The 22,977-nt window shown below is 46.8% G+C and overlaps 2 protein-coding genes across 6 annotated transcripts; one reads left to right on the top strand and one right to left on the bottom strand.

Annotated features, from left to right (window-relative positions):
* The first annotated feature begins 3,652 nt into the window (after positions 1 to 3,652).
* Positions 3,653 to 10,682, top strand: rabgef1 (RAB guanine nucleotide exchange factor (GEF) 1). Of its 3 annotated transcripts, XM_041952180.1 has the most exons (9): positions 3,653 to 3,935; positions 4,804 to 4,995; positions 5,147 to 5,358; positions 5,734 to 5,900; positions 6,015 to 6,096; positions 6,250 to 6,382; positions 6,601 to 6,692; positions 7,644 to 7,900; positions 8,491 to 10,682. In XM_041952180.1, the coding sequence occupies exons 2-9, from the start codon at positions 4,817 to 4,819 to the stop codon at positions 8,908 to 8,910; spliced, it is 1,542 nt and encodes a 513-aa protein (XP_041808114.1). In that variant the 5' UTR covers positions 3,653 to 3,935; positions 4,804 to 4,816; the 3' UTR covers positions 8,911 to 10,682. The 3 variants fall into 3 exon arrangements, with proteins under 3 accessions (XP_041808114.1, XP_041808115.1, XP_041808116.1); XM_041952181.1 differs by lacking the exon at positions 7,644 to 7,900; XM_041952182.1 differs by lacking the exons at positions 3,653 to 3,935; positions 4,804 to 4,995 and adding an exon at positions 5,470 to 5,640 and having other exon boundaries at positions 5,236 to 5,358.
* Positions 10,683 to 12,319: 1,637 nt separating this feature from the next.
* kcnj6 (potassium inwardly rectifying channel subfamily J member 6) lies at positions 12,320 to 21,221 on the bottom strand. Of its 3 annotated transcripts, none has more exons than XM_041951752.1 (3): positions 16,713 to 17,610; positions 13,016 to 13,175; positions 12,320 to 12,738 (listed from the first exon to the last, which is right to left on the bottom strand). In XM_041951752.1, exons 1-3 carry the CDS (start codon positions 17,608 to 17,610, stop codon positions 12,630 to 12,632), a joined length of 1,167 nt encoding a protein of 388 aa, XP_041807686.1. In that variant the 3' UTR covers positions 12,320 to 12,629. The 3 variants fall into 3 exon arrangements, with proteins under 3 accessions (XP_041807686.1, XP_041807684.1, XP_041807685.1); XM_041951750.1 differs by lacking the exon at positions 12,320 to 12,738 and adding an exon at positions 21,172 to 21,221 and having other exon boundaries at positions 12,823 to 13,175; positions 16,713 to 17,617; XM_041951751.1 differs by lacking the exon at positions 12,320 to 12,738 and adding an exon at positions 12,823 to 12,880 and having other exon boundaries at positions 12,935 to 13,175.
* Between the last annotated feature and the right edge of the window lie 1,756 nt (positions 21,222 to 22,977).

Raw genomic sequence — 22,977 nt, forward strand, 5'->3', positions numbered from 1 at the left:
AAAAGGAGGAAAATCTGGGGGTGTGCTCGAAGTTAGCAGCTCCAGGCTACGTTAGCTGCTACTACCAGCACACCTGAAGCTCTGACTGAGCTGTTGGCAGTCGAGTTGCATTGTGGGTAATGTAGATGTAATGTAGGTTTTGAATGCATGAATGAAAAGTATCATATCTGTGGCTCAGTGACGGCCTTTTAAACGTTCCCCTCTCGGCTGCAGAGCAGATATTAGACTGGAGCAGCCACATGCAGCTGGAGTTTAAAGGTTAGCGTCTGGCCTCACCTGGTGAATCCTCATGTGCAGATGAACTGCAGCTCCTGCCAGCCACTGCTGCATGGACACTGTACTCATTCTCTTCTTCGTGGTCATCCTCTCGTAATGGTCAAGCAGCTCCAGTTTGAGCCAGCTGTCGTAGAGCTCTGTGGTCTCAGCCATCTTCTCCTGGTTGTTGGCGACCCCGGGGACCAGGCGGAGGTAGCTGTGGATGATCCAGCCGATTCTCGAAGAACTGCTGATGCCAAAGATCCTCTTCGCCTGGGATCTCCGACTTGATATCCCCCCCTCTGTTGATCCTTGTGCTCGGACCTGATGGGTCGACAGAAAAGCAAGCCTGTGAGACCATACTCAGACTGTACCAGTATGACAAACACATTAGTTTCCCCCTAAGACTTAGTCTTAGTCTTAAAAAAGCATGAGTCTGCAGCCATGCTAGCTGATATCTGAGCTAAATGCTAACGTCAGCATGCTAACATGCTCACAGCAGCTAACATGTTTAGCAGGAATAATGTTTTCCAGGATTACCGTCTTAGTCTTGTGTATTAGCATATGCAGATTTGCTAATTAGCACTGAAGTACAACTGGAGCCTGAATCTCATTAGTTTTGCAGGTCATGAAAACAAACAAATATTTTGAGCTGCGGATGGCGGCACGTGAAACCTCCAGACCAGCACCAGTCTGCACCAGTTTTCACAAACACATTTCAGCAACAACAGAACGTCAGCCTCATGTCAGCAGGAAGAGTCAAAGCTTCATCTGTCTGAGCTGCTTGGACCCTGCAGAGGACAGTGTCTAATAATTCAAAAAGTTTGACCCACTTGTTGGGCCACCTGGTCAAAAAGCAGGGACAGAGCCAGAGCGACAACCCCGACCCCTCCGTGGGCGACCCTGCTGCTGCCTCCCAGCTGTCCAGTCAGGCTGAGGCTGAAAGCAGACCGCTGCTCGCTGCTCATGCTCTGCTGCAGGAAGGCGTACTGATGCTGCAGCGCTGCTGACGAGTCCAGCGACAGGAAGCTGGTGAGGACGGGGTCCAAGGAGATGTCCGGGACGATGTTGGCATCTCGAGCCACGTAGAACAGCTCCTGGACGGTGGCCGGAGAAGGAAGACACAAACTGCGAGCCGTCAGGATCATGGCTGCATCTGTGTGTGTGCGACAGGTCGGCCTGTTATCTGTGTTTCTGAGCCGCTGTGTGTTTACCTGCCCCAGTCAGAGTGATGTTATCAGCATGACCTGCCCACCAAAGCCCTCAGGGACAGACGCACAAATGCAAAGACCATTTGCTCAAATGGCACACACATACTGCAGTTATGGGAATGTCCACCTCATTTTCATCTTTGGTCATTTACTATCTCTGCAGCTGTGATGCAGTGTTGCACCTTCCTCTAGAAGACGTGTGTCTGTTTCTGGGATTTATGTGTGCTGTAACAGTCATTTCATGGTGTGCTGACACTTCTACATGACTGCAGCACGGGGAAGTCAAACCAGCAGAGGCCAGAAAAAGAGATGAAGAAGAAGCCATTATGACGAAGGTCCCCCGTGACAAAGTACTTTAAGGCAAACAATCGTCTGTCCCTCCACCCAAACAAGTCCTTTTATTTCCTTAACCTCACCGAACTTTACCCACAGTGTTTATTTCCCATAATCTTCATCTGTCATCTGACCCACAAAGTGAAACAAGGCTTACAGAGACGCACTCTGCCTGTCTGTCACATGTTTTCTTTGTCATTCTCACTCAGTTTGGTCACTTTTCTCTCTTTACTGCCAAAAGTTGAAAGTACAGGATTTATCTGAGGTGTGCCTCAATGGTGGAAAACACTGGAAATTCAATATTTCAGAAGTGTGACAGTGTTCTTGGTGGTTAAAAGGTAACATAACTGAAACAAATATCAGCTTTGGTAACTCCTGTTTCAGACCAATAAATAAAATTAAAATCAAAGAACTTTTATAATCTGACATTTAGACACAACTGCTGAACATTAACCTGACTGTCAATAAGGAAGCAGTCAGCTGTCCAGACATAACTTCAGAGACTCCGGCTGTCTGTAGACCAGCTGCAGCTGCTGAAATCCTGTGAAGATGAGTCAGTACTTATGCTAAGCTAAGCTAACAGTCTCCTTGCACCAGCGTCATATGGAAAGGGAAGACATCAGGGTGGCATCAATCTTCTCATCTAACTAAAGAAAATAGATGTCATTCAGAAAATGTCGAGCTATTTTCTTGACTTTGGTATTAACATTCAGCTGCCTGCTGCTGAGTCAGGAAAGGTGTTTTCATATATTCTGCAGCTGCACTTTGGATTGAAGAAGCATTCAGCTTGACTGCAGGATTCATCCTCCAGCTTTCTCTCTTTTCTATAAATGATTGATAAAAAGCTCCCTGGCTGATGGAAACTAGTCCGACCTGAAGGGTGGATTTAACACAGTATTGTGTCAGACGATGAGTTTCTCGCTGGCATTGGTAGCTTGTTGTCCCATGTCCCATTTCTGAACAATGTAATCTATATTATATTATCGAATTAGAATTACTGATGCTTTAATGTGTGCATCACTTTGATGTTGCAGCTGTCAAAGGTGAAGCTAATTTGATTGACTTCATCAGTAAACTGCTGGGGGACTGAATTTCTCCCCAGGGATCAATAAAGTCTGAACTGATAACAATACATCTGAATTTAATTTGCTGCTTATATTTTGTATTAATAATAATCACATGACAGTGGAGTGAAAAGCCTAGCAGTGCCTCTGAACTGTAGTGAAATATAAGCACAAAGTGTCTTAATACTGAAGTAAAGTACAAGTACCAGTGCTTAAGTAAATGTACTTACTTTCCACCACTGCCCCTGAAGCATTAGCAAGTAATTTAATGTTACACATAAACAATAATATTAGCTATTAAAGTACTGGACATTATTGTGAAATAATACTACTACTACTACTACTACTACTACTAATAATAATAATAATAATAATAATAATAATAACAATAATAACAAAATAAAATGTAACTCTGCAATAGGATCATAGTTAATTCCTAACTCTTAAAGTTAATAAGTTATAGATGGCAGATCACAGATCACATCATGATTTGAAGGAACAATAAGCATTAAAGCTTCTGATATATTCTGATCTTCATTGTGCGCAACATTCCCATTATCCTCGGATGGCGAAGGGATGACCCGCCCAACTCTACCTCTGATTGGCTCACACTTATCGTGCTACCCTAATCCTAACCAATCGTCACTCGTCATGCCGAAATATAACCAATCCAACCAGCGAAGGCTAGCAGCACTAGCCAATCAGAGGCCGAATAGGCGGGTCATTCCTTCGCCGTTCCTATCACATGACCTTCGTCTTCCATGTCCGGTTCTGCGGAACGACATTGTCCAATCCTTAAAACCTAGTCCCTGATGCGGAAGTTAAAGAACTTCACTACAGACTTGAACCAGCGTTTTTGGCCACAATCTGTACGTTTGAAACAGCTCGTCTAAACGACAGTTATTCCACATTGAGGCGTAAATTGAATAAATGTTTAGTTTAGCCATGTCGTCGCGAAACTTCCGTGTTGTCGTCAGGTCGACACTGTTGTCCTGACCCCGGAGCCTCGGTCGTCAGCAGCAGAGCCGCTGAGGAGGTCCGTTCCTGGCTGTGATCGGTGAAGACAGTGTCGGTGAGTACCGAAGCAGCCCTGCAGGTTCATGGCATGTTAAAGCTAACAGGAGTGATGAGACCGTGAGCGTCGTTGTCCCGGTTTACTGACTGCCCTGCGACAGCTCAGCGAAATACTGCAGCATTCATGCTAACTGCCCCACAGACGAGTGGCAAACTAAAGGAAGCCCCGAATACACGAGTGGACTCCGAGTGATGGACTGCGGGCCGGATGCCTTCAGACAGAGCAGAGGGCTCATTCTGAGCTGAGCATCTGAGGTGGTCTCCATCACCCCCACCTAAACACTGAGCATCCATCCAGTGCAGACTCGAGGCTGATGGAGGCTTGAGGTGGAATAACACCTCACTAACAGGCTTCATGGTGGTTTGACCTCATCAGTGTTCAGCCAGCCGTCACTCTGTGACGTCAGGGTCCCACAGAAACCACCATGAAGTCAGTAACTCTAACTGAGTCATCGTCAATAAAATCGTTGCCAGTTCAGACCCTCAGGGGCCCAGAGCCCAGCTGGTCTGTGTGGCCAGTTGCAGGTCGGCCATCTAAACAGAGGGCTGAAAGCCAAGTGGAGCTGTTTCCTCTTTAACTAGCAGCTTATTAAGGTGCAATGAATGAAGTCTGCAAACAGAAGCCTCGTTTCATGTCCAGCTCACATATTCGTACACTCGGGCTTGTGTGTCCAGTGTCCGGAAAGGCTGTTTTTGTCATTAGACATTTTGTTGTTTGGCGCATATAAACTGTAATAACCTGAAATATCATGAATACACTGTGCAGGCAGCAGCGTGCAGGCGGCAGCAGCGTGCAGGCGGCAGCGACGAGCACAGCGCCGCATGCAAACACACTCATAAATCAGGGGATGAATTTGTCACTCCAGGTTGTGCAGCATCATGAGCCAGCGGACCGAGCGACGGGGGATACATGTGGACCAGTCAGACCTGCTGTGCAAAAAGGGATGTGGTTACTATGGCAACGCAGCATGGCAGGGCCTGTGCTCCAAGTGCTGGAGGGAGGAGTACCAGCGGGTGCGGCAGAAACAGATCCAGGACGACTGGGCCTTGGCAGAAAAGTAAGACCTTCTGCTGCATCATTACCTCGCTGCCCTCGCAGTTAATATGTGGATGCAGTGAAGTTTTATTCTGTAAATCAGTGGAGCTCGTTATGTTTTTCTCCTCATTATAATTCCTGGTTCTTGCTCTGTGAACTGTCCTTGGCATCAGGCTGCAGCGAGAGGAGGAGGCAGCGTATGCCAGCAGTCATGGAGCGCAGACACAGTCCCACTCCCAGTCCACAGCACCACCACCACACCCAGGACACGCCTCTCTGGGACCCTTCTCCAAGTTTGAGGAGAAGAAGACCAACGAGAAGACACGCAAAGTGACCACCGTTAAGAAGTTCTTCAGCCCTTCATCACGCACGGCTCCAAAGAAAGGTACGTCAGGTGGAGTGCTGTTACCTGTTGAGTCAGAGTGTCCATGTACAACAGTTTTTTATCTGGAGCACAGATCTTTTTCTGATTCATGACCTTCGCTTGCTTTCACAGTCAGTTGGGAATATTATTATCAATCACGTCTGTGAGCACTGAGCACAAAGCTGGAGCTGGCAAGCAATGGACCTAGCTTAGCATAAAGCCTGGAAGCAGAGGGAAACAGCTAGCCCGACTTTCTCCTAATGAAAGAGTACAACCACCAACACCTCTGAAGCTCACTAACATGTTAGATCTGGTCTGCCTGAATTGGATCCATGTGGACTCAGACTGTGGAAGGGAAGGTAGCCAATAGTATTACTGTTTCTAAATCCTCATCAGAAACCCAAGAGGGGAAGACGCCCAGTCCGTCCATCAGCCGCCATGCCAGCTTCGATACGGACCAGGTGTCCAAGGACTTTGTGGATTTCTTGAAAAACCTCCAGAAGCCCGGACGGGAGATCCACAAGCAGTGCAGAGCCTTCATCGTGAACATGTCGAGCAAGAAGGTCAGAAATAAAGAAATGATCTGACCCAATAACAGTCCAACAATGAAGTGTTTTCATCAGCTGCTCAGTACTCCGGCCACTGACCTCTGACCTTCTAACTTCTTGTCTCGTCAGGACCTGAGTGCAGACGAGCTGTCCGAGTGCGTTCAGGATTTCTACCAGAACATGGCCGACCGCTTAATGAGTCACTTTAAAGGTCGGTTCAGAGATCTCATTGGCTGTCGGCTACGTTCGCTCCTTTCCATTAACAAGCGCCTGTAAACTTGACGCCGTGCCGACCACTAGGTGGCAGCACCAGCAGGATTTTCCATGTGGCCGGAGCTGATGTGGTCTGATCTGTGTTCCCCAGGCTCTTCAGACTCCGTGGAGCAGGTGATGGACCAGGTGGAGAAGTACATCATGACTCGTCTGTATAAGAGCGTGTTCTGCCCAGAAACCACTGACGACGAGAAGAAGGACTTGGCCACACAGACGAGGATAAGGTTTGCAGGTTTTGGTCTTTATGGACGTGTTTGTTTCTTTTGTCACATGGTCTTGATTAGTTGCAGTTAAACTTGTGTTCGGCCTGAAGGACCTGCTGTCTGAACACTGCTGAGTGTGTGTGCAGCTGATCACACCTGTGAGGGGGGAGGTGACTCTAACTGATGAGTGTGTGATCCAGTGATCTTTGGGCTCAGTCTGTTGATGGTCTGTGTTGCAGGGCGTTACACTGGGTCACCATCCAGATGCTGTGTGTGTCTATGGACGAGGAGATCCCTGAAGTCTCTGAGAATGTGGTCAAAGCGATAACAGGTGAGTGAGTCCTTCAGCCTGAAATTAATACGTCCCACTGACATTGAAGTTACATGCATACATTTTTATTTATTCAGTTTATTTCGCAGGCACAGATCATATTAATGACCATTACTGTAGGACCTGGCCAGGTGTGAAGCTGGCAACCTGCAGTCAGACTAAAACAGTCTGCAGTATTTATTCTCCACATCCACGTAGATTGAGAACTCGTCTCCAGACAGCCAATCGAATCACTGAGTCTCTCAGCATTGTCTCGCAGGCAGAGCAGACGTCACACGCGGCCGGGCAGCAGCGACACAGGAGCTAACTCGTGTTAGCTTTCCTGCTCAGTCTCCTTCTCTAAGGTGCAGGCAGGTGTTGTGCTTTAGCTGCTGAGCGAGCCACCGAACTAACGGGAAGGCTAACGAGCTGCTCTTCAGGCCCGGTAGATGCAGGTGTGTTTGTTACCTTTCAGTGCTGCTAACAACTCGCTGTCAGCACCTGACATGCAGGCTGCAGCACAGGTTTGTTGACTTGAAACATCTGAACTCCGGCAGCCTGTCAGCTTCTTTAAGTGGAGGACAGTTTGTATCATTTGTAACTGGGGGCTTAATTTATTCACTAATTAAGAATCCTTGATCAGAGACAGACAGATGAAGTCAAACTATCTGCAGGGCTGGACACCACGAGAGGGGACTGAGCATGGCTGCAATCACTGATTCAGTCGTTTTGGTCTGTAAATGTCAGACAGTGGAGAAAAGTTTCCATCTTTAAAGTCCAAAACCCAAAGATACTGAATTCACCATCACAGAGGAAAGAAAACCAGCGGATCTTTACACATGAGCAGCTGGAACCAGTAATGAGTAACAACCATGAAAGTATCTGCAGATCAGTAAACTGTTGGGTGGATGACTTTATTTCAGCTCCAGCAGTGATAGAAGAGTGTTTAGCTTGTTTCTTCGTCTGTCCCAGATATCATTGAGATGGACTCAAAGAGAGTTCCTCGGGACAAACTCGGATGCATCACACGCTGCAGTAAACACATCTTCAGCGCCATTAGGATCACCAAGAACGAGCCGGCCTCGGCCGACGACTTCCTCCCAGCGCTCATTTACATCGTGCTAAAGGCTAATCCTCCACGACTCCAGTCCAACATCCAGTACATCACCCGCTTCTGCAACCCCAGCAGGCTGATGACCGGAGAGGACGGATACTACTTCACCAACCTGGTCTGTTTGTTTTTATCTCCTCCTCTGTCAGTCCTTGTCGGAGCCGGTTTGAGCCGCTCTCTATGATTAAACTGAGCCGTGTGATCGTCCCTCTGCAGTTTAACTTTATCAGCTAACACTGACCTACAGGTCCTGATCTGACCTGAGGACAAACACTCACTCCATCAGTGCAGAAGCCCTGAAAATATATTTCATCTCAGTAATGAGATCCTGCATAAACTCAGCGTTTTCCACCACAGTTAGGGTTAGAGTTCCACATCCCAGGTTTGTGTTTCTGTTGGAAACAGCTGTGCTTCTCATGCACTCTGCAGATTGTGAGCTTTGATTGATGCTTATGAAGCGGTTCTCTCAGCTGTGATGCAGCCAGATGAAGTTACTGCTCCCGACAAAACATAGCCGTCCACATAACTTCCTGTTTGACGCTGTTGTTGTAAAGAAACAATCAGTAATCGATGGTCTGACTCTCCACCAGAAAGCGAGCAGACATATTTCCCGTAACGTCAGACTGCTCCCTTAACAGGAATCCCGTCTGGCCGTGTGTGACTGGTTGATGTTCATCGTTCCAGCTGCTGTGTCTCTGTTGTTTTCAGTGCTGTGCGGCGGCCTTCATCGAGAAGTTGGACGCTCAGTCTCTCAACCTTTCCCCGGAGGAGTTCGAGCGCTACATGTCGGGCCAAGCGTCACCACGATTCAACAGCTCGGAGGTGGACTGGCCCCAGACGGGCCCAACGCCTGGCGTGACCGCGACCAACCCCGTCCTGGCTCAGCTCAATCACAACCTGGAGCTGCTGTCGGGCCTGAGCGGCCGGCAGGAGACGCTGATGGAGGCGGCTCAGAGCCTGCGGGCCGACCTCCTCTCCTGGCCCGAGGGAGTCCGGCGGGAGGTGAGCGACGTCCTGGAGAAATACCCCCTGGAGATTGTTCCCCGCACAGCGTCTGCAATCGATGCCAACAACATGGACGGCGACGGCCTGCCACCGCCCCTCACGCCCCAGGTGTTTGCTGGGTAACGGAGTCACGAACAACAAGAGGACCCCGCTTTGAAACGTGTGCTCGTTGCCTGTGTTTTCACTTACACTGATCAGCCTCACCTTCACAGCAGGGTTCACAACAAACCAGATCAGAAGACACCAGGTTCCACTGAACTCTGACATGAAATTCACAGCATTAACTGACTTACACTGTCTGGACGGTGCTGAGCCTCGAGGAAGGTAGAGCTGGATGACGCTAATGTAGCTTAGCAGTTGTGTTGCACCATATACTTCTATTAACTTTTCTTTCTGTGACTTTATACTTACTCAAGAGGTTTGTTTTATGGACATTATAAGACAGCAGATGGTGCAAATGTTGATTGAATAAACACTGGAAACTTGTTGTCTCATTAGCGACCAACTACAAACTGACAGTTAGCAAGCTAGCTAGCATGAGATCTTATTTTGCCCTCTTCACTAACGCTTGTGATGTAAATGAAATTATAAGCAAACAGACAGGAAGGAGTAAATGATGGCGCTAAGAGAGACACTGTGACCGAAGCTAGCATGTTTCCAGCCTGCTAGCATGTTAGCTGTTACTCTCCAGCTACAATAGTTCACCGACTGGCACAAGAAGGGAGTAAATGTATATAATTGCAGGTAAAAAATAGCTAAATATTCTTTAAGTGTGTTTTGTGTGACACAAGTACTATGTTAAATTACTCTAGAAAATACATGTAGTGCAGGGGATGTTAGCTTAATATTCACATTAATGCTATCCCCATAAAACCGTGTGAAACAGACTCTAATATAATAAATAAACCTCTCTTGTGTTCTTAGTTTGATCACAAACATAAAACAGAGAAATTCAAAAACACATTTTCAGAATAAAATGTAATGTTATAGTTCCACTTATATATTATATATATTATATAATATTCCACTGACCAACACAAAATCACCAGATACAACAAGCTAATCTTTGACATCACATGTAATGTTAGCCTTAGCCTCTATTTTTTCCCCACCTTGCTAATGTGAAAATGCTAATGTTAGCCAGAAGCATCTTCTACGATTTCTCAGTAATACTTTGACAACATTTCAGTCTTTTTATGTGGCCTTGTTTTTTTATTTCTTTTAGATTTTTACACAGATGTTTCTGTTTGATGTGGATACAACAAAGACAACCAGGTGTGTGTCTCAGTGATGTGTTTGTGTTCCTGTTTCAGGCCAGTTTGACTTAATATAGCAACATAATCCCATTTCTTGCTGTGTTTAATATTTTTGAGGGCCTGTTCGTGTGAATGGAGGTGGTGAAGGGGACCTCTCTGGAGCTGGATCACATTTTGAGATTACTTTAAAGAGGCCCTTCAGTTTTTTTTAATAAACACATTGATTTAATATTGGACTGTTTTTTCAGAATTTAATGTAGACCTTCTGCATAATGTATTTTAAATACTGCTTTACTTTGTCATTTTGTGATGTATAACATCAGCTGTGGTTGTCTGTTGAAACACTGCTGCCACACCACAGATTTTACTGTTAATTCAGTGCATTGAACTGAAAGCTCACATGACTGTAAAATGCTTGATTACTGTAAATGACACATTAACTGAACTGCAGAGACGAGCAGGGCCCTGTTTGGCCGAGGCTAGCATGATGTTAGCTCGCTAACATGATTGTGTTCATTCTAATAGCTAATTTGGTTCTTTAACATCAGTTGTTGGATTGATGTGTTTAATATAAAGATGATGTTATCTGACAGACCAGAGCGCTCTTATTTTGAAATAAAAGCATCATGAGTGGAGTGTCAAAGCCATGATCAGCTCTGATATAATTGGCTGTTTATTGACCATGTGACTGGAATCATGAATGGCCAACATTGTGGCTGTAGACAGCACGTTTCTACTGCAGTTAAACAGTAGTTTATTAAAAGTTGAGAAACCACCTTAAAGGTGTCTGGTGACACTGGATACACCTTAGCTGTGATGCAAGCACTCAATGTAGTCCCAAATGTGTTTTCATCCGCAGCTGAAAATAGTCCCCAGTAAAGGCCTGTTTGTGAGAGAGTGCCCACCTGTCTCAGGTCCCTGACCTCAGCATGAAAAAACACCTGCAGACTCAGTCATGCTTGATGCTGCACTGCTCAACAAATCGAGGATGAACCTCGCAGAATACCTGAGTATTAAAGTTAAAACTCGTTACTGTTTTTAGCCCCCTGTTCACATCCCAGCTGTGTCCACTCACAGTGCCCCCACGGTGTTTATTTACATTTCACAGAGATGTAACTCATATGATTACATGTGACAAATGTGTAAGATGTGAAAAAACTAATCTTAGCACCATCTGGTGGTCAAATCAAGAATGACACTGGTAGCAAAGCACAAGTAGAGACTTAAGTGGTGGAAAGTTGCTAAGTTTACTGAAGTAAAGTACAACTTTGAGGTTCTTCACCATCATCGTTACCAAGCATGACGCTGAATCAATAACTGCAGTTCCTCCAATGGCCACTTGAGGCTGGTCCCCATAGACCCTCACATTAAAATGCACTTTGAGTGACAGCTAGCCGCCAGGTTCTAGCAACCAGGTTCAAGCTGCTTGCCTCAGCTCCACCCACGCTCTGTGTCTTTGTCCATTTTTGGATTAGCTGGGAGCTTGGTGGAGTCAGGCCCTGTTAAGATGGAGACGGTCGGAGTCACTGAGCTTCACATGACTCTTCAGAAACCTGAGGGTTATACTCCATCCATCCATCAATCTATCCTCTCCCACTTATCCAGAACCGGGTCTCGGGGGCAGCAGTGTCAGCAGGATGCAGCCTGTATATTGTAAAGTGTTTGTGAAGTCATTAAAATGAGCTCCACCCCAACCAGCCACAGCAGTAAAATGCTGTTAACACATAAAGAATCTAATAATGTCAGAAATCAAAATATATCAGTCACAGGAGACGTTTCCCTGCAGAACAGGTGCTTCTCCTCTGATACTTGAGGTTTTGACGATAATACTTCTATAATTTTTATTAAGTTGAAGTTTTTTTGGCTTTGAGAAAATGATTTCTTCCACCTCTGAAAAATGTATGTCATCAGAATAATTTCACATAATGTTTAGAGAAGTCAACACGGAGAAAGAAAAAAGCCTCATCGAGTTCATAATATGCAATTTACTGTTTATTATTTTTGATACTGTTGGGTGACAAGTGAGGGGTTTCTTAGCAACTACTGTTCTCCACCAGAAGCCTCCACTGTGCAAAAGTGACGAGATGCAGTTTAAAGGGCCTTTGTCTGAAGTCGCTCAGCTGCAAACAGCAAGTCATGGCTTCTGGACTGTAGACGTGTAGTTCTACCTGAAACACACACGGATCGTTCGGGGAAGCATGTCATTGGTTTAAACTAGTTTGCATCCATTGAGATGTCTGTGTTACTTCTAACATTATCATCATATAGTATATACACAATACAAGATAAATGAACTGCAGATAAAGTTTCTACATGCTGAGATATTTCTGAAAAACAAATAATGAAAGCTTTATACGTACAGTAAGGCATAGAATATATACAGAACTAACCTAAAGGTATTAGTATCAAACATCTGTCAAATATTCACACTGCAACAAAACAAAGAATTCAAAACGTTTTATAGTATGTACAAAAATACTTCTGCAAATGCCCCTAGGAATATCTTAATAGAAAAAATAAGAGGATCTCATCAGGAGGACATCACATCAGATCTGGAACATGCACTTGCCGCAGAGGGTTTTCAGTTCAGCGGTGGGCCACATGTCGACGTGTCGGTTGTTTTTGGGGTAACTGTGGATCACTGAGAAGAAGTGGTTCTGGTGCAGGGATACTTGGTCTACTGTGCTCATCGGTCCTGGTTTAGTGCCTCAGATTCTCTCCTGGGCTCCTGAGCTCGCGTGGAGAGACGTACAGTACTCAACAATCTCACCTTCAGCTTTCACACTTTGGACTCGCTCTCTACGTTGGCAATGTCCCCGTTCCTCTCGGTCTGCTGGCTCTTCCCCTGCTCCTCCAGGCTGGTCTTGGTCTCCTGACCCTCCTGCTCAGACTCTGGCAGTCCCTGCTGGCTCAGCTTGCTGGCCAGGGACCAGGTCAGAGGCAAGCGGGCGCGGTTGGTCATGTCGGCGAGCTCTTTGGCACTGTAGGGAGGGGTGTTGGTTTCGTAGATGTCGTGGAAGCTGTTGTAGTCCACCTCGTAGAAGCCGTCCTCCAGCGTCAGGACCGGTGTGAAGCGGTAGCCCCACTTGATCTCACTGCTGACGTAGGAACTCCTCGCCTGGCACGTCATGCCTGCAGACACAAAGCAGCATGAAGGGTTAGAGCGGGCATGTCGAACCGCTCCACAGAGGTCCGAGAGGCTGCAGGTTTTCATTCCGACCGAGGAGGAGCTCATTGAATCAGCTGATCCCAGTCTTCAGCTGATAATTAAGTGATCCATTGACTGGTTGGAACAAAGACCTGCAGCCGCTCGGACAGTTTGGACATGCCTGAGTAGAGACTGTGGTCTGTATATTTATGGAAAGCATCTAGTTTGAGCCACCTCAGAGGATCACTTCGCTCTTTAAGCATCTATCCATCATTTAAGTTTTATTTATTCATGTAACCTGTCTCTCAGACTTCTGCCTCCGCCCAGATCTGATGGTTTGAGGTGCTCATTGTGTTCCCATAAATCTTTAAACAGGAGTAAATCTATACAATTATAACGTCGCCGTGGATTAAATGAGCTATGCTAACTTTTTTTAGCCTATTTCCATGTTTGATGAACGCCAGCAGTAAAAGTATGAAGAAGAGCTTCAGCAGTTCCTGTTTGTCATGAACCAATAAACACGCAGACGACCGTCACTGCGATTTAGAGGAAAAGTTAAAAAGCTGATGATTCTCAAAGCAACGTCTGTGCTTACAGCGAGCGTCTTTTTTTTTACTGAGTGGTTATCTGTGATCACATAGAGGCAGAGATGGAGAACTAATCGCTGCGCTACAGGAAGGTTACATGAACCTTTCCCCTCAACGTTCTCTAGATATTAAAAGCAGAGTTTTTTCAACAGAGAACCAACAGAACGTTCTGGAAGGTGAGCTGTCCTTTGATCTGCAGAACATTTAAAGTGTGAGTTCAGCAGCTCCACCGTGTTAACATGTAAATACAGCACACTCCACCTCTTCCTCCACCCAAACCGGTGTTTCTCTGAGAGTGATGAGCAGAACTCAGAGATTCAGACACACAGAGATCCAAACAGGAAGTCGGCTGAGCGATAATCCGAATTCACACATGAGCAGAAATAAAACACAACGAAACAACAGCAGGAAGAAAAAAGGCTGAACGCTCGTCTGTGGGGGGAACAGAGAGTCAGGTGTGACAGTACTGATTGGATAATCCAGAACAGGTGATGATAAAACTGAACAATGTCAGGAAGTAAACACATGGGAAAGCATGAAGAAGAGTTACTACAAAATAAAACAGGAAATGCAAAACTGGAGTCCATCACCACAGAGCCAGGCTACTGTTTCCCCCTCTGTCTAGTATTTATGCTATGCTAAGCTAACTGGCTGCTGTAAGAAAGGATAGAAGCTTATTTTCCAAAGTTTTTTCTTTTTCTTTTAAACGTCAGAATGTCAGCTGACATACAGGTGATGTCACTGGATCCTGGTTCGTCTTCTGAACCATCGATGAAGGTTCCCGTTGACTCAGGTGTCAAGTCTAGCTGCTCGTTCATACTTTCAGATAGAAACCTTAAAATGTTCCAGACATTATGGGATTGACGCAACTCTTCAGTCTCATTCATACTAATTAGACCTTTTCCCACTTTTCCAGCTCTTCATACGCTGCCAGCTACGTCTTCATACGAGGTTCAGCCAGCTGTGCAGTTCAGCTTCCACCGTTCTTCATCGTCTCTGTTCTTCATCGTCTCTGTTCTTCATCGTCTCTGTTCAGACTCTTTTCTGCCCTTTTTTCCTTCAGCCAGAAACTTTATTTAAACCTTAAACTCAAACATCATCTGAAAGTTCGTCTATGTCTAAATTTTAGCGTCAAATAACAAACATCGAATATTTCATGAACGTTTTTGTTCCTCAACACATTTAACAAAAGAAATGAGTGATTCAAGACGTTTAGAAGAAGTGAACATGCAGAGCTGTGCTGTACACGACGAGGTCCAAACTAATAAAACTCACGCTGCACACTGACCCGCGTCTCGTCGGCAGGTGTGCTGTAATAAATTACTGAAGAACCAGCAGCGATGAAGGCGACCGGCAGGAAGCCTCAGGGGAGCGTTGTTAGAATGAATGTGCTTATGAGAACGCTTTCCTGTAAGTGATGCTCTTCAAACCCGCCGTCTGTGCAGCTAATACGAGGCTTCACTTTATCACAGCCTCACGTTCATTTCATAGAAACGTTAACACGAGGACCCGTTACAGTGACCGTTAACCTCTCTGCAGCTCTGAGGAAGCTGCTTTTTAATGACTTTCAATGCCATTTACTTGTGTTGTGATATTTTGGCTCAGCAGGAAAGTCCTCAGCGAGCCTCCAGCCGCTGCTTAAAAACACGCCACCCAGCCGTTATGTAACTGCTTCGCTTTGTTACGGCTGACAGTGAGAAAAATCATCGTCTTTTCACACTGCGCTCGGCCCCGAGCCGTACAGCCCGATGATATCAGGCAGTGTTTTAGGATTCAAAGTAAGGGGGTGAGCTCGAGCCCCACATGTCTGCTGCTGAAGTCATTGCCAGTCTAGATGTTCTGGTTCTGCAGATCCTCTCAGCTCAGCACATTTTATGAATCCTTCTGTGCAATGCTCAGCCTTCACATCTGTCTCTGCATTACAGTGAATGTTGACATGTGATGGACATGTGATGGACATCAGCGTATCGGCTGCGAAGGTGACCTGAGACATTCCTGCAGCATCTGTGAGAGTTCAGATTTGTGTCATAAAGAGCTGTGAGGGATCGGACGCAGGTGCTACCGGACATCAATACTTCATCAGCTCGGTATCGTGTGCCGTCCTCAGAGATTTGCAGATGGTCTCACTCAGTGTGGCAGCGGTCATGTAGGTCTGTAGGTCATCAGTCCTGTAAAACTGGACCTCAGAGAACATCATGCAGACCGCGGAGTCCAGGATTTAAGCTCTGTGATGACAACTATTCCCAAAATGGATGTAAAATAAGTTTAGGAAGAAGAAATAAAAAGCATTAAATTGAATTAAGATAAGTATAAACATGGCGATGGGATACTCAGGCCACCGTCTGGCTCGCCGTCAGACAACAACATTAAAGAGTCTTCTATCATTAGCACGCTAACATGCTCACAATGCTAACATGCAGATGTTTAGCAGCTGCAGTGCTCACCATGTTCACTGTCATATTTCAGCATGTTGGGGGAGAATCTGGGGAGAATAAATGTCTCTAATCCATCGAACATTCATGATGTTTAGTGGTGTTGGACCAGCTGACAGTGTGACGCCGCTAAGACTAAAACACGTCCACTAAGTTCACTTATTAATATTTTTAATAATTTATCTTATTAATTAATAACTGTTTCCCTAATTGACATGTAAAGATGAAGCAGGTCTTCCAGCAGCTGCACGGGAAACTCGACGTTTGCTTTGACTTCACTGCTGCTGTTTGCAGGATGTTTCTGCCACGTGAGGACAATAAAGATTTAGTGGACTGGATTGAATTGAATCCAGTTTGTGTGTACAGGTTCATGTGGGGTTGAAGGCACCGAGCAGCATTTTAAATCCACTGAATAACAACTACTGAGCACATTATTGTAATCTAAACATAATAATGACAAATATAACATCGAACTGGATCCAGACATCATGTGACCACTCACCTGTGGCCTCCACCATCCCCTCCAGAATCACAACAATCTCCAGCTCCTCCTTGGCCAGGTGGGCTTGTGAGATGTCCCAGAAGGGGCTGTTCTGATTTATCTCGTGGCAGATGATGAGCGGCGACACGAGGAAGAGCCTGTCGTCTCCCGTGTTGTAACCCACGTTTATGTCCGTCTGGTTCAAAGGGATGAACTCTCCCTCCTTGGTCTGCTTAGACTTGATGAGCTTGGCCCTGATCGAAGCCTCCACGATGTGCGAGTTTCGCAGGTCTCCGACTCTGAACATCAGGCACAGCCGTCCGTCTCTCATGGAGATGACGGCATTGGTGGAAAACACGAGCGTTTCGGCTCGCTTCTTGGGCTGCGAGATCTTAACGAACATGCATCCCACCATGAAGGCGTTTACGATAGATCCCAGCACCGACTGAACTAAAAGCAGGAGTATCCCCTCGGGGCATTTGTCCGTGATGACTCTGTATCCATAACCGATGGTGGTCTCTGTCTCGATGGAGAACAGGAAGGCCGATACGAACCCATTGAGGTTATTGACGCACGGAGTCCACTGGTTGTCTGCTAAATGGTCCAGATCGCCCCGGAGGTAAGCAATAAGCCACCACATGAAGCCGAAGAAGAGCCACGTCACCGTGTACACCAAGACGAAGATGAAGAGGTTGAACCTCCACTTGAGGTCGACCAGCGTGGTGAAAATGTCTGTCAGGTAGCGGTAAGTCTCCCGGACATTCCCGTGGTGGACGTTGCACTTGCCGTCTTTCTGGACGTACCGCTGGATCTTCCTGGTTCTGTCCATTTCTTCCAGCTGTTTGGGCAGATCCTCGCGGGCCTGCTTTGGCAACTTGGGCTGTCTGATGATGGCCGGGCTCTCCACATCCTGCTCCATGGGGTTTCTGGGTGGATTCAAGCCTATCAGAGAAGAGACATGGTGTAATTAGTAAGTATCAGTGCAGAACTTTAATGAGGAAGTAAGTCAGCTCCATCCACATTCAGAACGCCGTCAGGTCGACGGTGTCCTCAGTGAAACACGTGAACAATATAAAAATAAGAGAGATCTCTTCTCGTTTCACGGTCGTCTGCATACATCCACGTTTAACATGTTTGTTAAAGTTAAAGAACGTCGCCGACACACACTGACGAGTCCACAAATGTAAGATGAGGACGTACACTCAGTTTGACTGGCAGCTTCACAAACATTGCATGCATGCAGATGATATCAGAGACAATGGACCTCCTACTCCGCCATTGTTTCCAGTTCCTCCACCACATGAGTTGAGTAGAGACCAGTATGCAGATTTTTCTGTAGTACTAAACAGCCTCAGCGTGAAGCTGCAGCCTCGGTGATGCTGAGGGAGAACGCGTCGCCGCCCACGCTGCCTCCACTTTGTCACAGTATCTCATGTAGCGTCGTGTGTGTAACCATGAATTAATGCTGCGATGTTTCGTAGGAGTTCGGGAGCTCCGCGGCACCCACGAGAGGAAAACACCGCGAGGAGAACCGCATCATCATCACCCACTGAAGACACAGAAACAGCGTCAGCCACCAATCACCCTGTGAACCGCTGCCACCTGACTTTACGTTAGAGGTCACAACCAGCGCACCTGTGCAGGTGACGGACAAACTGAAATCACCTGCTCATTTTGTTTTTTAACAACTTATTCAGTTTTTAAAGAGTAAATACGTCACATTCACAGAGAGTGAAGAAGTCTGAGTGCTTCTTCTGCACAGCAGCATAAAAAAACAGGTTTTAAAGAGGAACTGTGCGAGCAAGTCATGTGACGTATGAGCCGCTGAAGTTTATGCTGCAGTCACGACGTCATTTAAAACAGAGTGTTTACGGCGCCGCTCTGCACGAGGGAACACCTGGCGGATCACAGCGGATCTGAGGCGCTCGGATCCGTCTGCCGAGCCGTGGGCAGACCTCCTTCACGCTGCACATTTCCTAAGCCGCCATCAGTGTTTTTACCACTGGAACAAATGGCCGCGTTGAAGCCGTTCTGCTCTCCATTCACGGGGGAATATTATGAGCTTGAGCAGCGCTGGTTTCCATAGCAACGCACAGCTCGGTCTACCAAGTGCTCACAATATAGCAGGAATGTGCCGGATGAGGCCGCACGGCATTGGGTAACATTTGTGCGTTTCATCTCGTTTCAGAGGGCCTGAGGAGGAACAATGTGCTGAATGTGTCTGCTTTGTGCACGAAGGTGTCCTTCATGTCACAGCTGGTAGTTTGGTTTTGTCTTTCGCTCTAATAGATGAGTATCTGTGAATAGACACATAATTATACGGGCTTGTTTGGAGCACGTTAGGCTGGAACAGACCAGTCTCACTCCCGGCTCGTCGATTCACGCCCGGCGGCGTCTCATACGGACGCCCGGGTACCATTCACTGTCAGCTAACTCCAGTTTAAACCATCTGTGGCAAAACTACACAGAGCAAGAGAGGTGAGCGGCAGAGGGAGGGTGTCGAGGCGGACGGACGAGTAACTCACAGGAAGTCGCTGCACGTGAAACCAAAAGTCCACATTGAGTCACTACTTCAACCCAACGCTGCCTGAACCTAAACTGGTACCAAAGTGGCCCCTGAGGATCTGTGCGAGGTGCTGAGGACTGAGACGCTCTGAAAATGAGACGGTTTTTCATTTCCTGATAGCGACTGATTGATTTGACTTTCGTTATCTGAGTTGATCATCTGTAGCTAGCTAATTAATGTTAACTCAGCGAGTCGGTTGAAAAGTGCCTCTCCAGTCGACCATGGCTGCGAAGCGTACATGACATCGTGCTAAAAGGCCAGGTTAACATCCTCGCCAGGTGATGATCCATGAAGTAAACATGGAGGTAAAGGAGAAGTTTTGCTATCACAGTGTAAACTTCCCCAAATCCAATGACGAGCAGGACAGACCCAGAACACCACAAACTAATGTACTGAGCTAAGAAAAGCTACATTACTGCTGTAGGTAGCAATTTAAGCTAAGCTAACATTAGCAGCTTCAATTAGAGCAAACACTCTGTTTAAAGGTCCACTGTGGAGAATTTAGTGCCATCTTGTGGTGAAGTTGCAGACTGCACCCAACTGAAAACCCTGCTGAAAAGAGGTTTGTCCATTCTGGGCTACCGTAGAAACATGGCGGCGCAACATGGCGGATTCTTCAGGTGATTGTACGGCGTCTGTTTCTGCCCCCTGAATTCCTCACACTGCATCTTTAATGTGTCCTACAGTTTTCCTGCGTTGTGTTTCTGGTTTGTCAAAGGTTAAAGATTTTAAACTTTAAATGCTGGTAATGCTCTTAATTGTCTTCATCGTGTTAAAAATGCGTAGTTACAGTTGCTAAGCACCGATTGGATAATCGCTGATCGTCAGACGGTTAATTGGACAGTTAAAGCAGGTGTAATGAGGAACCAGAGGCCAATCATGGAATTACTGATGGAGCTAAACTGAATTAGTGGAGGTTATTACATACGAGACGGTCCATTTGGCTGCTGGTTGTGAGCGCGTCTGTGCTGAGAACTGAAGTCGGCCTGCAGCAGCATGACGACACGTTCTGTCAGACAAGGCTGAACTCAAAGGAGACAACATCAGGACAAGTGAGCGTTCTCTCTGGTTCTGTTTCTGAGGATCTGACTGTTAACGAGGCAGCTGGATCCAGATGTGACCGGAGTGGCGCCGAGGCCACGTGGGGACACGTGCTATTCTTAGGTGCACTAACAGCTGAGCACAGGCAGCTGGACGTCACATACAAATCATCTTCAAGCCTCAGCACAGTGTTTCTGTGTCAGCTGATCTCAGGTGAGACTGAAAACGAGCCTCATTAACGACCGATCCTCAAAACTACAGAACGTTGTCGCGACCATTGAAGGCCGCATTAAAGGACCAGTTAACTCAAATAAAGAGGAGACTTGATTAAATTTACAGAGTAAAATTTAACTTTTTTGTTTTATGAAAACCAACTCCACCCTCCAGTATGAACATGTTGAATGTCAAAGATTAGCAGTTCAGCAGGGTCATGTTTGGAGCATCAGTGCAGCCCCCCGAGGGCGTAGGCTTGGAGTCACAAGTGGAGGGCGAAGCAAATGATCGTTCCAGTTTGCTCTACAGACACCTGATATAATCCTGTATTTACATCTCAGCCACAAAGAGCCTGTGATATGTTATTTCAGCCTCTCACCTTTCAGAAATATTAAGTGGGCCCTGAGCAGCGTCTGCAGGTATTCCCTTCAGGCTGCCTCCGTCGCCTGAGAGGCACAGAAAGCTGCTGTGAAGCTGCTTTAAGAGTCCGGTGACAAGTGAAGACACTCAGACGAGTTTTTGTCCACTCAGATCTGACTTCAGTGGCCGGACAGGAGGAGGACGACGCTCAGGGAGACGCTGGTTGTTAAAGTGAGGCGACAGAAACAGGATTCAGAAAAATAATCTCCATCCTCCTGCAAATTACACCCTCGCAGCCACCTGTGCAGGACACGTCTATTACTGACAGAGGGTTCAGTTATGGCTGCCATCAGGTCGTGACGGGGATAAACACGGTACCCTGTGCTGGTGCTGAATCATCACCAGCAGCCTGGATACGAGGGTCCGGCCTTCAGAGACACAGTTCAGCTCAGTGACGGTGCAGAGCCGCAGCAGCACAGCAGAAACTCCTCAGACTAAAAACAGCCCGGCTGTCTGGAGGAGGAAGCTTCAGCAGCAATTATGAAACAGCCACAAAGCTTTTGTTACTGTGGGACTCAGGAAAACCGCGTCCATTACAACACCCCAATAATTGAGTTTAACATAATGATAACGTGCAAGATTATTAACAGGCTGCAGATTAACTGGATTCATGTGAGATTATTTGGCTTTTAAATAAACAACACGACGTTAAATCTAGTTTTCACATTAATTAACACAAAAACGAGCTGGTTCTGGTGATCTGTTAATGCTCTCTGATGAGCTCGTGATACAAAGCCTCCAGAGCTCCTCACATCTCTTCTCTAACCTGAAGCTCACAACTAACATTGATTTTAAGATGTTTTACTGGCTCTTGTAGTTGTTTCAGTTCTTTTTTTGTCTGTCGAGTCGTATTCATGTTGTTTTGATGTGCTGGTTGAGACTCTCAGACCTGATTAATAAAGAAGGTTTAATTAATGAATGAATGTGTTTGTGTGACGAGCTAATAGTCATTCAGGTATGATGAGCAGGAAGTCGTGTAAACATCACAGAGAATAAACCTGAACCGGCGGGCTGGAGGTGAACTGGATCTGTTAGATCTGATAGAGATCACCTGACGATGAAGAAAAGTCTTCCTCAGCACAATAACAGTGTTTTATTACAGAGCAGCTGAAGGAGGGATCAGGTGCATCCGCAGGAAGCAGAGAGCAAACTAACAGGCTGGAGATTTCCCGTTGCCATGGAGATGGAGGTTGATCCAGATCATAATAGTAATAGCAGCCTCCTAATGTTCAGGTCATGGTCTACCTGCCTGTGCGGCTGGTTTCTAGCCCTGTGTTGTGGTCCTGTGGAGACGTGAGGCCGAGGCCTGCAGGCTCACACAGCCCGAACGAGCGAGCTCCCCCCGGTCTGCCCGTCAGAGGCTCCTTCATCTCGGCACAGGAGCGAAACAACACGTCCGGATGTTCCTGCTCCGACCTGATGCGGGTCTCATACATGTTGACTGTCCTCTTAATTAATGTTTGCTCCGTCTTGCTCTGTTATGTAACGATCCGCCCCCACCGCCCCCCCGTATAACAGATGATTCCATTTAACTAGCTGTGATCAGCATCGCTGCCGGGAGGAAGAGGAGGAGGAGGAAAGGTGCTTACCTGCTGCGGCAGATCAGCGTTCACACTCCGGCTCATTCTTCAGACTGATGCCCTGAAAAGGTTCCGCGGAGGCCGAGCGTCGACTGCCAAGACGGGAAGAGACCGAAGGAGAGCCGCTAATTCCCGGTTTCATCCATCCCTCTCCACCGACAGAGGCATCGGCCGTCAGCCTCCACCCCTCAGCTGGTAGAGAGACGTAGCCGAACACTGGGAGAGAGAGAGAGAGGGAGGGAGAGGGAGAGAGAGGCTGAGAGGGAGAGAGAGAGAAAAAGAGAGGGAGGCTGAGAGAGAGGGAGAGAGAGAGGGAGAGAGAGAGGCTGAGAGGGACAGAGAGAGAGAGAGAGAGGGTGAGAGAGAGAGAGAGAGGGAGAGAGAGAGAGGCTGAGAGGGACAGAGAGAGAGAGAGGGTGAGAGAGAGAGAGGGAGAGAGAGAGAGGCTGAGAGGGAGGGAGAGAGA

This window comes from Chelmon rostratus, chromosome 14 (assembly GCF_017976325.1).
Source record: "Chelmon rostratus isolate fCheRos1 chromosome 14, fCheRos1.pri, whole genome shotgun sequence".
In the NCBI taxonomy this organism is placed as follows: domain Eukaryota; kingdom Metazoa; phylum Chordata; class Actinopteri; order Chaetodontiformes; family Chaetodontidae; genus Chelmon; species Chelmon rostratus.

Coding starts and splice junctions, on each gene's coding strand:
- rabgef1 (XM_041952180.1), top strand. CDS start 4,817: ATGAGCCAGCGGACCGAGCGACGGGGGATACATGTGGACCAGTCAGAC. Junction 6,097..6,249: donor CTTAATGAGTCACTTTAAAG/GTCGGTTCAGAG, acceptor TGTGTTCCCCAG/GCTCTTCAGACTCCGTGGAG. Junction 6,693..7,643: donor TGTGGTCAAAGCGATAACAG/GTGAGTGAGTCC, acceptor CGTCTGTCCCAG/ATATCATTGAGATGGACTCA.
- kcnj6 (XM_041951750.1), bottom strand. CDS start 21,221: ATGGCAGCCATAACTGAACCCTCTGTCAGTAATAGACGTGTCCTGCAC. Junction 17,618..21,171: donor AATAGACGTGTCCTGCACAG/GTGGCTGCGAGG, acceptor GAATCCACCCAG/AAACCCCATGGAGCAGGATG. Junction 13,176..16,712: donor GGGGATGGTGGAGGCCACAG/GTGAGTGGTCAC, acceptor TTGTGTCTGCAG/GCATGACGTGCCAGGCGAGG.